This window comes from Anomaloglossus baeobatrachus, chromosome 6 (assembly GCF_048569485.1).
Source record: "Anomaloglossus baeobatrachus isolate aAnoBae1 chromosome 6, aAnoBae1.hap1, whole genome shotgun sequence".
Taxonomy (NCBI): Eukaryota; Metazoa; Chordata; class Amphibia; order Anura; family Aromobatidae; genus Anomaloglossus; species Anomaloglossus baeobatrachus.
In genome coordinates this window covers 214,590,773-214,606,367 of record NC_134358.1, presented here as the reverse complement: position 1 = coordinate 214,606,367, position 15,595 = coordinate 214,590,773, and the positions used below count along the sequence as shown (strand labels likewise).

Genomic DNA, 15,595 nt, shown 5'->3' with positions numbered 1-15,595 from the left:
CAACATCACGTTGGCCTCGAATCAGTTGGAAGAAACTCCCAAACCTGCACATGGCAAGATGGAACTCGCGAGCTGTATATGCTGTTATAGCATTTTTTCTGATACCATAGTGGTGCCGCGTCCTCGGTATAGCATGCGACTTCATCTGCTATGAATGGGCAAATACCTGGTTCCAGTCGCAACACTACAACGATGAACTGTTAACCTCACTCACCAAGACAAAGTGCAAGAAGGCAATTAAGTGTTTGAAGGCGCACTGGTTGGTCGAGGAGTCATTAATTGACATTCCCAGATCTAACCAAAATGCTGAACGTGCTGTAAAACTGATGGAGGAACTACATGCCAAATCGAAAAAAATTGAATTTTTTAATCTAAAATTCATAGGAAAAAATCATTTTTAAACACTTCTTTTGTACATATTGTACTTATAATTAACTGTTTTATACTGTATTTGTTAAAAAACGAATAATAAAAGTTGCTTCGTTATTACTATTATCGTTTCAATAATGCAAAATTGCATGTCCTTTTTTGGGGCAAAAAATAATTTTTGCCTTATTTCATTTGAATGAAAGGGGGAACTTTTTTTAAAAAACAAAAAAAAAGCAATAAAATTTTTTTTGTCATTTTGTCATTACACTAGTGGGGGCTATACATTTCTCAGTACCCTGCTGTCCCATGCTGATATGGGAAATATGGGTGCTGAGGGAAAGATGTGTAATAGCGCATGGGGAAGCTGGGTGCTGAGGACAAGATGGATATCAGAACATAGGAAAGCAGGGTGCTGATAGAGGGATTTCAGATCATGGGAAACCTGGGTGCTGTGGATAAGAGCCAAGTGTCAGCGTCATTATCCCTTACCCCGAGTGTCAGTGTCATTATCCCGTATCTCAAGTGTTGGTGTACGTGGAGGGGGGGCCCAGGTTCAAACTTTGCACCAGGGCCCATCAAACTCTAGTTATGCCACTGCATCAGACTTCTCCAATAGAAAAACAGCTTCTCCATGTGGTGTGTTTTTCAACTGTAAAAGACTGATGGACTGATCTGGTCACATACTGATCCATCAACTTTCATTTTATGGACTGGAGCACTGTGTAGTCTGTGAGGAAGGCGGCATTAACAAGTTGAGAAGAACCTGTAATACATACAGTGCCTACAAGTAGTATTCAACCCCCTGCAGATTTAGCAGGTTTACACATTCGGAATTAACTTGGCATTGTGACATTTGGACTGTAGATCAGCCTGGAAGTGTGAAATGCACTGCAGCAAAAAAGAATGTTATTTCTTTTTTTTATTTTTTTTTTTTAAATTGTGAAAAGTTTATTCAGAGGGTCATTTATTATTCAACCCCTCGAACCAATTCTGTTTGGTTCCCCTAAAGTATTAAGAAGTATTTCAGGCACAAAGAACAATGAGCTTCACATGTTTGGATTAATTATCTCTTTTTCCAGCTTTTTCTGACTAATTAAGACCCTCCCCAAACTTGTGAACAGCACTCATACTTGGTCAACATGGGAAAGACAAAGGAGCATTCCAAGGCCATCAGAGACAAGATCGTGGAGGGTCACAAGGCTGGCAAGGGGTACAAAACCCTTTCTAAGGAGTTGGGCCTACCTGTCTCCACTGTTGGGAGCATCATCCGGAAGTGGAAGGCTTATGGAACTACTGTTAGCCTTCCACGGCCTGGACAGCCTTTGAAAGTTTCCACCCGTGCCGAGGCCAGGCTTGTCCGAAGAGTCAAGGCTAACCCAAGGACAACAAGGAAGGAGCTCCGGGAAGATCTCATGGCAGTGGGGACATTGGTTTCAGTCAATACCATAAGTAACGTACTCCACCGCAATGGTCTCCGTTCCAGACGAGCCCGTAAGGTACCTTTACTTTCAAAGCGTCATGTCAAGGCTCATCTACAGTTTGCTCATGATCACTTGGAGGACTCTGAGACATACTGGTTCAAGGTTCTCTGGTCTGATGAGACCAAGATCGAGATCTTTGGTGCCAACCACACACGTGACGTTTGGAGACTGGATGGCACTGCATACACCCCCAAGAATACCATCCCTGCAGTCAAGCATGGTGGTGGCAGCATCATGCTGTGAGGCTGTTTCTCAGCCAAGGGGCCTGGCCATCTGCTCCGCATCCATGGGAAGATGGATAGCACGGCCTACCTGGAGATTTTGGCCAAGAACCTCCGCTCCTCTATCAAGGATCTTAAGATGGTTTGTCAATTCATCTTCCAACAAGACAATGACCCAAAGCACACAGCCAAGAAAACCAAGGCCTGGTTCAAGAGGGAAAAAATCAAGGTGTTGCAGTGGCCTAGTCAGTCTCCTGACCTTAACCCAATTGAAAACTTGTGGAAGGAGCTCAAGATTAAAGTCCACATGAGACACCCAAAGAACCTAGATAACTTGGAGAAGATCTGCATGGAGGAGTGGGCCAAGATAACTCCAGAGACCTGTGCCGGCCTGATCAGGTCTTATAAAAGACGATTATTAGCTGTAATTGCAAACAAGGGTTATTCCACAAAATATTAAACCTAAGGGTTGAATAATAATTGACCCACACTTTTATGTTGAAAATTTATTAAAATTTAACTGAGCAACATAACTTGTTGGTTTGTAAGATTTATGCATCTGTTAATAAATCCTGCTCTTGTTTGAAGTTTGCAGGCTCTAACTTATTTGCATCTTATCAAACCTGCTAAATCTGCAGGGGGTTGAATACTACTTGTAGGCACTGTATATATTAATAAGTGCCACAAGATCAACACATTTGTTAAAATAAAGATAGCTTGGTCAACCCCTTGAAAAGGGTTGTCTAATCTCACACAATCCAATGGATCTCCACATGATATGGCATAAATGCATTTTAAATGCAGATCCAAGCCCTGCATTTGTCTTGAAAACAGTGTTTCACTATAAGAGCTGAATGAATGGAGAAATGACCACACAAGGGCAATCTTTCGGAATGCCAATACAAAAGATAAGAGAGGGACGCTCGGGCACTGCCACCATTCTTCTCACACTGGCATGTTACATGTAAATGGAATGGTGGCTGTGCATGAGTGACCCTCAAATCATATGTATGGGTGTTCTGAAGAGTTGCACATGTGGCACCACTTCCCTAATCATACAGAGATGATAATGGAGCACTGTTTTCAAAATAGATCTAGCTTTGGGACGTGGAATTTTTCTGCTTGTGTGGCTGGGTTCACACAACTGTATTTTCTTCATCCGAGAAAAAGGGTCTGATTATGTTAGGTTTGTCTTACATGCGTGACCAATAAAGATATCACCCACATTTTTTATATGGATGCAATAATAAAATTAAATGTAATCTTGGGCAGATGTAACCTAAGTGCCCACTGTAGTCCACTAGACGAGATACATCTGTTGTAACAGGCTTAATTGCAGGGATTTTTAGGTTGGCGTGTGACCATGAGAGCACATTACCGCTTACATTGTTTACTAGTGTTAAATGAGCTGAGCATTGTGCTTGTATAGCAAGGCTTAACACCTTTTATACTCTGATGACCTTCATCAAGTTGGCCCCTAATGGAAATGTTATTTGCTTTAAAAACAGTTTGTTATCAGTAATCTTTCTTCTCTACATAACACGTGTGTTCATGGAGAGGACAAGATATACAAATTATTGTTAAGCAATACAAATACACATTGGGTTTGAGATTATTTATGTTGAGTCTGGTTTCTACATTGTTATCTATCAGAAATTGTGATTTTATGGCATCCTAGCACCCAGGGCTGGGGCAAAAGTTCGGCACGGTAGACACCTTCCTCAGGCGCCATGTCCTGCCTCCCCAGGTGGGGTGCACTTTGGAAAAAAATTTAAAAAACAACATTGGTAAATGCCTGTGGCCATCTGGCATCCTCTTTCTGCTTTCGGCATGGCTGGTACACAGGCACACATGTGAGCGGTGTCTGTCACACCACTCACCCCTATCTCTGCCTGTGCCCCTTGGCCGTCACTCCCTCCCTGCACTCAACTGTATACGCTTCTTTCAGATGCCAACAGAATCACTGTGAGTGCTGCCGGGGACAAAAGCAGAAGAGCCATAATCAGCTCCCTGCCCTGCTGGGAGCTCCAGCAGAACTCAGGCTACTGCTACTTTTGGGAATCACAAATCCCAATGGCAGACCCGTAGGGATATAAATAATGCACAAAGACCCATTATTAAATAAATAAAAAATATCTCATTAATTACTGTTAAATATGTCATAAAACTTGTAAATTCCAACAAGGGGGCAGCACATATTAGGTGAATTCCCAAGCGAAAGGTCACTGGTTCAAATCAAGCAGCAGGCATGAAGAAGATTTCCCAAGAAAAAAGAAACCGCATCATCCAGCTCATCGATAGTGGTCTCTTGGCCAAGAAAATTGCCAAACTGCATCATGTGAGTTCCATGACAGATTGAAGAAAACAAAATTAAGTCCATCCATTCAAAAGCTAACAGGTGGACGTGCAGGCAAAATATCGGAGTCAACAAGACAGCTCATCACAAGTTCTATCAGGTCTGGCGACAAACACGGCAGTGCTTTTTAATAGTGAGATCACAGACGTCCATGTAAGCATGATGCGACGCACGTTACACAAGACTGGAATTGTGGACCAAAAAAGGTGAAGAAGCCTCAACTTCAATATTGTAATAAGAAACATTGGCTGAAGTTTACAAAAAAGTATGAAAAGTGAACAGTGGAAGATTGGAAATGGATTATTTGGAGCCATGATACGAAAATCAATAGACCAGGGAAAAAAGGGGCTAACGGATAGAGAAATTGAAGGAACTGCCAAGTTTGGTGGAGGCAGCCTAATGATATGGGGGTGCTTCACAGCCAAAGGCATTGTTTTATGTAAAGTTTTATCCTGCAGAAAAAAAATTGCCACTAGCTAATGTTGAAAAACATTAATTTTCTTGTGAAACAACCCATTTAATGCTCTTAGGTATGAAGGTATTCTAGAGTACACATTTATTTTTTACCTTTTTTATCATTGCAATTTGAGAACCATAACTTCTTAGATTTTCCTCCATATAGCCTTATTAGAGCTTATTTTATTGCTTTGAGTTCTGTATTTTCAATTATGAGCTGACATAATGAGATGGATTTTTTTAAGCCACAAGTCAGTGTGGACAACACAAACTGAAGGTGTTGGCACAGAAGCCATGTTTTGCCTGTTGGTGTGGCGCCCTGGCCTAGCCAGGTCATCACAGATAACACACAAACACCCCACACCCCCATCAGACAGGGACAATAGCCAAACACAAAACCCTTGTTGCCTCCCTCCAGTGTCTGATGTCCACACTAGGTGGGGCGGAGTCAAGAGGTTGGCTCCACCCACCGAGGAGTTCACAGGCCTGGAGGCGGGAAAAGTTTAGTTTTAGTCCAGGAGGTGGAAGTGAGAGGAGTAAACACTTGGGTGTCTGGGTTTGTGGCCCAGGCACTGACAGCAAGGTTGGCAGATGATGGTGGCCGTCTGCAGGAGTGGTGGATCAACGCGGAACCGTAGGACCGGGGACGGGCGACGGCCCGCCGGTACCGACCGGGGAGCGAAGTGAAGCCAGCACACACAGGCAGGGCCATCGGACCCCGACCAGGCTTGGAGCCGCCGACAATAGTCAGATCCGAATGTGACTGGAACCTTAGGGGTTTCACAACAGCAAAAGTCCCGATTGAAGGTAACTGCCCACACCGTGAGGGTATACAGCTACCGCCTAAGGCTAGAGACCCAAGGGCCAGCGTCTGCGGGCAAAAGGGCTCCTCCGGTACCCTTACACCAGGGAGCGGACTACCGTTGGGAATCCATAGTAGTCAGGAGAAGAACATGTGCAGGAAAGATAGCCCCCATCACCTGTCCGGGGAGAGACACTGCAGCCGGCTGCGGGACCCGTCCATCCAGCCGTTTGGTTTACTGAGGACTTTGTACCCTTCTTGCTGAGTGAGTACACCCATGCCATCCGGCACCGCGCCGTGCTGTCCCTGCGACCCTGCACCTCACCAACCCTGCCTCCCCGTCACAACATCATCGGGCCCCAGGACCACCGACCCCTACCCACGGAGGGGGAAAACAACATCCCAGCTGCTCCCTACCATCGCTCCCGGGGTCCCCGTCACCAGCAGCGGTGGTGCCCATCTTCACCACGACCCGTGGGTGGCGTCACGGACTAAATCCCCCAAACCAACCACCCCTTTCACTCATGGGCGAGGAGCGCCGCTCGAGTCCCCGGATCCGGCCCACCGCTCGAGCCACCAAGCAGCCATCGCAGCAGCGCTGGACCCGAGCGTTAGCGAGAGCGCAGCAGCGACGGCGTCCTCCCCGCCCGCGACAACTTGGTGTCACGAACAGGATTGAACCCCTCTACTTACCAGTAGAAGTGCGCCTTGTGATCTCCGCCGGCAGTGTCCGGCCGAAAATTTGGAAGCGCCGCCATCTTGGCGCGAAAATCTCTGACTCGAGCATCTTTTCCGAGCAGGGAAGGCGCGAAAGCGAAGCCCCGCCCCCAACAAACGGAAGTGCTGAAGAATACCAAGGGGACACGAGAGTGTGTCTGCCTGATGTAGCCGAGGCTATAGAAGCGGGGACGCCAGGACTCTGCAAACATAACCGGTTCCTGGAAGCAGCTTGCAACATGTCCGCACCATCAGAGAGGCCTGAATCTCCGGAGCCTGCCCCCGGGACGGCGGCTTGGCTGAACACCCAAGTGATGCTGTTGTGCTGCCGTAACCGGGCCCAAGTACGGAACCTGCTAGATCGCTGGACCGCTGAGATGGAGGAGCTAGCTGCGGTCGTGCAGGCGCATGAAATAGAGACATTGCTAGAGGAGCTGGTGAGAGACCCACATCCTTGTGTCCCTAGAGGACCGGCTGCTGCGGCTGAAGGACTCGGTCTACCCCTGGCCCCAGCTGAGCCTGACCCATCGCCTGTGCTGACCGCCCATACAACCCCACCCAGATCACCGTCCCCGATGGAGGTGGCAGAGTCCGTGTTGCCCCGCCAGGGCCTAGAGGCCCGAGAGGAAGCCAGCCCATCAATCGCTGGAGCGGGTAACGTAGAAGAACCGATAGCAGACCTCCATACCCCAGCCAAGGACGGGTCGCTTGCCACTGAGGAGCCACGAGTCTGGGCTCAGCTGGAAACCGTTACCGACCTACCAAGTCCCACCATTAGTTCCCTGGAGTCAGATGACAGCAGCAGCTCGGGGGCTGACACGGAGCCGGTCTCGGAATCCGAGGAAGCAGGTGAGAGCCTTCCCAACGGCAATGTGCCAGTAGCTTTCTATGTCCCGCGCGGTGGAGAGAATGGATACCGGGCGGCCCTCTCTCACCAGGCCTGCCACCAGATGTTTGCAATATTAACAGCGGAGGGCGAGGCCACCTCAGAGGAAGAGGTGGAATAGGCAGCGGTTCGTCGTTGCAAGCAGTTGTCCCCCATTGGGACCCTCAGCAGTTTGTTTGAATGACTCTAATGAACCGTGACCTTCACCTGATTGTCTACCTGATTATTCCGGCCGTTGCCGGCAAGTTGTCCCCGGAGGGACCCTGTGTGCTTTTACCCAACCTGCATGAGAGACTACTCATGGACATGGTTGAGAACTGGCAGGCCACCCACGAACTTGTGGGATTGTAAATAAGTTGAGGGTTGATTTTCCGCGGAGCCGCCTCCGGAGAGGCAGATTGGAGGAAGGGCCCACAGCAGAGCAGGCTGGTGCCCAGCCACCACCAGGACCGGTGGCCATCCTCCGGGGGTCAGGGGTCCCCCAAGGACGTGGGGTCCCCTGAAGTGACAGCCGGGTGCGAGAAACCGTACCCGTTCCCGCTCGGGCAGCCTGAACCTGGACTGGGGTCAAGGGGTGCTGCCCACTTCTTAGGGGCAGCATCAGGGCTAGGTTGCTTGGGTGGGAGAGCGGAAGACATCCGTCCGTCATTATTAAAAATGTTATATATATGTGCAACATTTGAAGTGTTCTAACAAAAATGCGTATGTTTAAAATGTTTTACATGTTAATTTATCTTTTTACAGTTGAAAAATAAAACCGGTGATGGACGGGCAGCCCGTGGACGGTCTGCATTTCACCAAGGGGGAATGTGGCGCCCTGGCCTAGCCAGGTCATCACAGATAACACACAAACACCCCACACCCCCATCAGACAGGGACAACAGCCAAACACAAAACCCTTGTTGCCTCCCTCCAGTGTCTGATGTCCACACCAGGTGAGGCGGAGTCAAGCGGTTGGCTCCACCCACCGAGGAGTTCACAGGCCTGGAGGCGGGAAAAGTTTAGTTTTAGTCCAGGAGGTGGAAGTGAGAGGAGTAAACACTTGGGTGTCTGGGTTTGTGGCCCAGGCACTGATAGCAAGGTTGGCAGACGGTGGTAGCCGTCTGCAGGAGTGGTGGAGCAACGCGGAACCGTAGGACCGGGGACGGGCGACGGCCCGCTGGTACCGACCGGGGAGCGAAGTGAAGCCAGCACACACAGGCAGGGCCATCGGACCCCGACCAGGCTTGGAGCCGCCGACAATAGTCAGATCCGAATGTGACTGGAACCTCAGGGGTTTCACAACAGCAAAAGTCCCGATTGAAGGCAACCGCCCACACCGTGAGGGTATACAGCTACCGCCTAAGGCTAGAGACCCAAGGGCCAGCGTCTGCGGGCAAACGGGCTCCTCCGGTACCCATACACCGGGGAGCGGACTACCATTGGGAATCCATAGTAGTCAGCAGAAGAACATCAAGGTGCATGGAAAGACAGCCCCCATCACCTGTCCGGGGAGAGACACTGCAGCCGGCTGCGGGACCCGTCCATCCAGTCGTTTGGTTTACCGAGGACTTTATACCCTTCTTGCTGAATGAGTACACCCGTGCCATCCGGCACCGCGTCGCACTGTCCCTGCGACCCTGCACCTCACCAACCCTGCCTCCCCGTCACAACATCATCGGGCCCCGAGACCACCGACCCCTACCCACGGAGGGGGAAAACAACATCCCAGCTGCTCCCTACCATCGCTCCCGGGATCCCCATCACCAGCAGCGGTGGTGCCCATCTTCACCACGACCCGTGGGTGGCGTCACGGACTAAATCCCCCAAACCAACCACCCCTTTCACTCATGGGCGAGGAGCGCCGCTCGAGTCCCCGCATCCGGCCCACCGCTCGAGCCACCGAGCAGCCATCGCAGCAGCGCCGGACCCGAGCATTAGCGAGAGCGCAGCAGCGACGGCGTCCTTCCCGCCCGCGACATTGGCACATTAAACACTGAGGACCAATAAAGCAGGGTATTCTTAATGGCAGGTAGACAAGCGGATAAGTGAAAATCAGAAGACATGCAGTTATGAGTGACATACAGGAATTGCAAATATATTTTGATAGATCGGGCATTTCTGAACACGACGATACCGAATGTGTGTATATTTTTTATTTTTTTAACCCTTTAATTTTCAATGGGTCGAATGGGGGTGATTTGAACTTTTATTTTTTTAATTTTTTTTAATTTTTCAAAACTTTTTTTTTGTTTACTTTTTTTTTTATATTACTAGTTCCCCTAGGGGACTATAAGGATCAGTTGTCTGATCCCTTATTCATTTCTGCTGATCATAGCTACACCATTGTGAACACCAGAAATGATTATCTCCTGTCTCACACTGCTCTCAGCTGGGTGAAACAGGAAGTGAGCCATGTGAGCTTAAGGAGTCATCACATGACCCTGTGCTAGCATGACAAAGATCGGATCCACGTGATCACGTCACGTGACTTCTGGTGTCAGGCGGTGAGTAAATTTTAGTCGTAACCGCGATTATAATGGCGCTGTCATATTTTGACAGCACCATTTAAGGGGTTGACAGGTACGGCTTGCTAGGCACACATGTCAGCTGTACAAATGAGCTGACATGTGTGCGGATCCCCACCAGCTGCCCAAGGCAGTCGGGTGGGATTAACACTGTGACCGCTGGGATGTAATTTTACTGCCCGCGGTCGTTAAGGGGTTAAAAAATGTTTTATCTCAAAGAAACAATTTTGTTATCCCATGTTGTCATGTTTGTATACTGTTTTACTTCCACCTGTGCCCAGGAGATGTGGTATTATCAGACCATGACCCTGTATGCTCAGATACACCCATTACACAGTACTCAACAGGAGCACATTTATAAGATTATCTCAGCATAGAAACATTTTTAAACACATCCAATTGTATTTCACAGGCCCTCACTAGTCAGAGTGAGTTCAGGGCCAGCGAGGGCCTAGGCACATGATTGGCGCACGGGGAAAGGACCAATCTAGGGATGTTTGTGAGTGCAGGGATCAAGTGAGTGTTAAGATGTGACTCCACTCTTTTCTCCCTAGCGCAAGGGCTTACCATTGTATTGTGTATCCTTTGTGTAGCATCACTTGCCAGGGGTCTTCCCCTCCCTTGGTGTAACACTACCTAGGCGTTCCCACTGTGTTGTGCCATTCGCCAGGAGACCCCTCATACCAGGCGTGACACCTCAAGCCACATCGTGACACTTTCACCGGTTTTAGCATATAAAACTGGCCTCATAATGGAATTGTGGCTACATAGGTGTATTAAACATATTTTTAAGATTTTATTTCTCATGTCTGTTGTGAAAATATTAGCTTGTAAAGATTGTATGCTAATTACCCCTTCAAACAAGGTGGGGGTAGGAGAGATTTGTCTCTGAGGGTTGTTACTTTATCCTTTCACAAAAAAATATATGTAGCCAGTAGTTGAGTAATAGATCTGTCAATCTTTTTTACATTACGTATATAAGGACAAGGTTACAATGCAGTGAATATGTACGAGGAACAAAACAGCAGGATGGGATGCGGTAAATAATCCAAGAGCAGCACAGGTGAATAGAGTGAGTAATTCACTGAAAAGACATAAAGTTCATCAAACATTGTATATTCTAAGTGGCTGCAGGATGTAATAGACAATAAATAAATATCAAGGCAAAAACATGCACAATATGTTCAATGTGATGGGGTTTATGCCTTTTTAGTGAATTACTTGCTCTATTCACCTGTGCCGCTCTTGGATCATTTACCTCTTCCCCTCCTGCTGTGTTCTGCCTGATATTATATTTTAACTTTGTCCTTATATATGTAATATAATAAAGTTTGATCCAAGAAAAGAAAAGAAGGTCGCACTCCACAGGGATCTGGATGAAAGATGAAGCTTTAATCCATGCACATATCAGGGATACAGGTTGTGAGGGAGGGTGAGGACGTGCAACGCCGGACAACGGCGGGCCGTTTCGCAAATAACTTGCTTCTACGGGTCCAGTGAAGTCAGGGATGTTGCACCCGCCCTTATATGCAAGGTGAGTGCAGGTGCAGCATCACTGAGTGATTAAAATATATTAAAATCAAAAACACCAGATGCAATTATGCCAAAGATTTATCTCTGTGTGTGACAGGGCCTTTAGCTTTATATACTTTTGTAACAACTCTCTAATTATATAAATCAAAATCTATAGAAAATCATTTTTTATAATATATGCAACATTTTTGGCTCAAAATTGATTTATTTATTCCCTGTTTAAAATGGACCAATCATAAGTAAGGGGTACTTTGCACATTGCGACATCACTACTGTGATATCGTCGGGGTCAAATCGAAAGTGACGCACATCCGGCGCCGGTAACGACGTCGCAACGTGTAAAGCCTAGATGCGCCGATAAACGATCGCAAAAGCATCGTAAATCGGTGTCCTGTGTAGCTTCGGTCATTTTCATAATGTCGCACCAATAGGAGATATGATGTTGTTCCTCTTTCCTGCGGCAGCACACATCGCTGTGTGTGAAGCCGCAGGAGTGAGGAACATCTCCTTACCTGCTTCCACTGGCTATGCGGAAGGAAGGAGGTGGGCGGGATGTTTACGTCCCGCTCATCTCCGCCCCTCCGATTCTATTGGCCGCCTGCTGTGTGACGTTGCTGTGATGCCGCATGACCTGCCCCCTTAGGAAGATGGGGGGTCGCCGGCCAGAGCGACGTCCCAGGGCAGGTAAGTACGTGTGAAGCTGCCGTAGCGATAATGTTCGCTACGGCAGCTATCACAAGATATCGCATGTGCGACGGGGCGGGTACTATCGCGCTCGGCATCCCTAGCATCGGCTAGCGATGTCGCAGCGTGCAAAGTTCCCCTAAGAGGCATCATGCAGGGGACAAAAAAGAACGTCCTCAGAAAATATCAGACTTTGCTTTCTCTGTGTGAGACATATAATGACACACAGTGCTGCTCTCCTGGCTAATATTACTTCTGGCATCTACTGTGATTAGAAGTGGGGATGGGAGAAGAACAGAGTTGTGTGTCATTACAGACATCTCTGCAGCTCCTCACTCATGGCAGTCAGCGTGAGGGGAGTAGAGCAGAGCTGACAGTGCTGTGAGAAGAGATCAGAGGAGGTATTGGTCATAACACAAAGATTTGCTATACTCCCCTCCAAATGAAATCAGTGAGAAGAGCAGGTCTGTGTGTCATTATATATTTAACAGTAAAATGTCCTAAGAAGCTCTAAGCTTTTCTAGTGGTGTGTTCTTTTTCCCCCAGCATGATGCTGCCTACTTATCATTGGTCAACATCATTCAGAGAAAAAGTAACTGCCCTTACAGATGAATCTCTGCTGATGCCCCCTTGTTTGAAAGAGAAATTAGAATTTCAATTTTACAAGTTAATATCTGCAACAGAGACGAGAAATTATAATATAGGAAACACATTATATTAAATTCTGCAGCCATTACTCCATGATATAAACAAATTTACATACTAAATCTGGTGAAACGTCCTTTATAAAAAAAATAATCGTTTTTGTGTCACCCATTTCATAATTTATAACTTTCTCTTGATATGATATTATTTAAATTTCTTCTATTTAGGCGAGCAGCCAAGATGAAAGAAAAAGAGACTTTGAAACCATATTTGCACACTATGATGTAGTAAGTATGTTTTTTCCTACTGTCAATATAAAAGTGACATGTACAGTAAAAAAAAAACTATAATGCAATTTTTTTTACATTTCCTAGAGTAAAACAGGAGCATTGGAGGGTCCTGAAGTAGATGGCTTCGTAAAAGACATGATGGAACTTGTAAAGGTATTTTTGCTCATTAGTAGAAGTTCCCAAATTCTTTAGCCAAGTACCACATTCAACTAACAGAGGTCATGCAGAGAAACATTAGGTATTAGTGTTGTATTAGGATAGACTTTGGTGGCCAATACACCTCAACTGACACCAACTAATAGAGCAAAGTAGAAGTGTCATTTGGAAAGTTCTATACTGCTCAATACCCTATTGGGTTTACAACTGCGCAGCAAGTGAATATAATAGGAGACCAAGTAGTATGATATGAGCCACTTCCTTTGGACTCCTCTCCTCTTAATCAGATATTGGTGGCTTATTTTTGAAATATGACACAAATAACCTTAAAAACACCCTTTACATAATGTACTTTAACAATAGAGATTAAGGGGAAAGTGGCTTTAGTGTTCCTGTAAATCCCAGACAGTCCTGTGTAGGGCCTATTTAAGCTGCCCGATGGAGGCCACTAAATGAGAACTGATTGGTTTTGCCCCCTGTCATACACTCACCGTCTGGCTGCTTCATCTTTTACTGACGCCGCTTCGGTCCCACGTTGCCAACTTGTGACAGTAACTTCTGACTCTATATAAAAAACAAAACACTGGGAATGGTTCTTTGCAACATGGATAATGTGCTGCTGAGACAGATGATATTTAAGCTTTGTGAAAAATCATCTCACCTGACCAATGAGCATTTTAGAATCATAGAATGGTAGGGTTGGAGGAGATTCATCTGGTCTAAGGCCCTGTGTGCACTGGAAAACGGAAGTTTCTTAAGAAAATTCCGCAGGGTCTGAAAGATTACCGCACCCGCGGTAAAAAAACGCACCCGAAAACTGCATGCGCTTTGCCGCGGTTTTACCGCGGTATTGCTCGCGGTATCGCCGCGGTTTTGCCGCGTGCGGGTTGGTACATGTGCTTTAATGCACTCCATGCAGTGCAAAGGAAAAAAAGGTAATTTCCTTCTGAGATAGATAGTAGATAGATAAATAGGCAGATAGAGGAATAGATAGATAGACAGATAGAAGGATAGATAGAGGGATAGATAGATAGAGTCCCTGCGGGCACACGCTGCATTTCTCCCAAGCGGTAATGTGAGTTCACATTAACGGCCGTGGGAAATGCCCTGTGGTTACCTCTGCAGGCTCGCTGCGAGGCTGCATTCAGCCTGTGTCTGTGTCACTCGCTTCTGGATGCAAGCAGCGCAAGACGTGGATTACGCCGGAGCTGTGGATTACGCCGGAGCTGTGTGATGGGAGGGGTTAATAAAGGGGTTAAAGAGGAGGCTTTTTTGTGTTTTATTTAAAATAAAGGATTTTTCGGTGTGTGTTTATTCACTTTACTTACGGGTTGATCATGTCAGCTGTCTCATAGACGCTGCCATGATCAAGCCTGGAGTTAATGCGCTGCCATTAACTCGTTATTACCTGGATAGCCACCGTATCACAGCATCTGGAAGAGCCGAGGACACTCCGGGACTGTCCCATAATGCATGCGACAGTCCCGGGGCAGCTGCGGCTGATATTCTCGGCTGCAGGAGGAGGAGGGACATTAACCCTGCCCCCCGCCCTCCCCAGCCTGAGAATACCGGCCCGCCACTGTGTGCTTACCTTGGCTGGAAGGTAAAACTACGGCGGAGCCCACGTGTTTTTTTTTTTCTATATTTCCGTTTGATTTGTATGTGTAGTCTATATGTCTGTGTGTGAGTGATGTGTGTGTGTTCTATGTCTGTGTGTGAGTGATGTGTCTGTGATCTATGTCTGTGTTCTATGTCTGTCTGTGATGTGTGTGTGTCTGCTCCTCTTCCTGTAATGACATCACTTCCCTGTGGAATTTCACTATAACATTGCAGTCAATGGAGTGAAATCCCGCAGGGACCTGCGGAAAAGAAATGACATGCAATTGTTTTTGCTGCGGGAATCCCGCAGCAAAACATGCAGTTGTCAAATTCCGCATAGTGCGCACAGCATTTTTTTTCCCCATAGGTTTTGCTGGTGAATCACTGCAGAGATGTTATGAACATTTTTTGCAGTGAAACTTGCAGCAAAACCGCAGGAAATCCGCCGGAAAAAACGGTAAGTGCGCACAGGGCCTTAAGCAGGCTTTATACGAGACGATCTATCATGCGATAGATCGTCGGGGTCACGGTTTTTGTGACGCACATCCGGCATCGCTTGCGACGTCAGGCTGTGTGACACCTCCGAGCGACGCAGTATCGCTCACAAATCGTGAGTCGTGTACTCGTCGATCAGTTTCATAATCTCGTTTAATTAAAATGGCGCCGGTTGTGACACCCCGGGAACGATGAACAGCAGCTTACCTCCGTCCCGCGGCACCCGCCGGCTATGCGGAAGGAAGGAGGTGGGTGGGATATTTACTTCCCGCTCATCTCCGCCTCTCCGCTTCTATTGGCCGGCGGGTGTGTGACGTCGCTGTGACGCCGAACGTCCCTCCCCATTCAGGAAGTGGACGTTCGCCGCCCACAGCGACGTCGCACAGCAGGTAAGTGCG

The 15,595-nt window shown here is 47.3% G+C and overlaps 1 protein-coding gene across 1 annotated transcript in view; it reads left to right on the top strand.

The window, feature by feature from the left end:
• Positions 1-15,595, top strand: part of SCGN (secretagogin, EF-hand calcium binding protein) — a 130,106-nt gene that overhangs the window by 108,911 nt on the left and 5,600 nt on the right. Inside the window, exons 9-10 of the mRNA XM_075316429.1 lie at positions 12,885-12,944; positions 13,032-13,100. Of these exons, the coding sequence (XP_075172544.1) occupies positions 12,885-12,944; positions 13,032-13,100 (129 nt within the window). The remainder of the gene's footprint in view (positions 1-12,884; positions 12,945-13,031; positions 13,101-15,595) is intronic.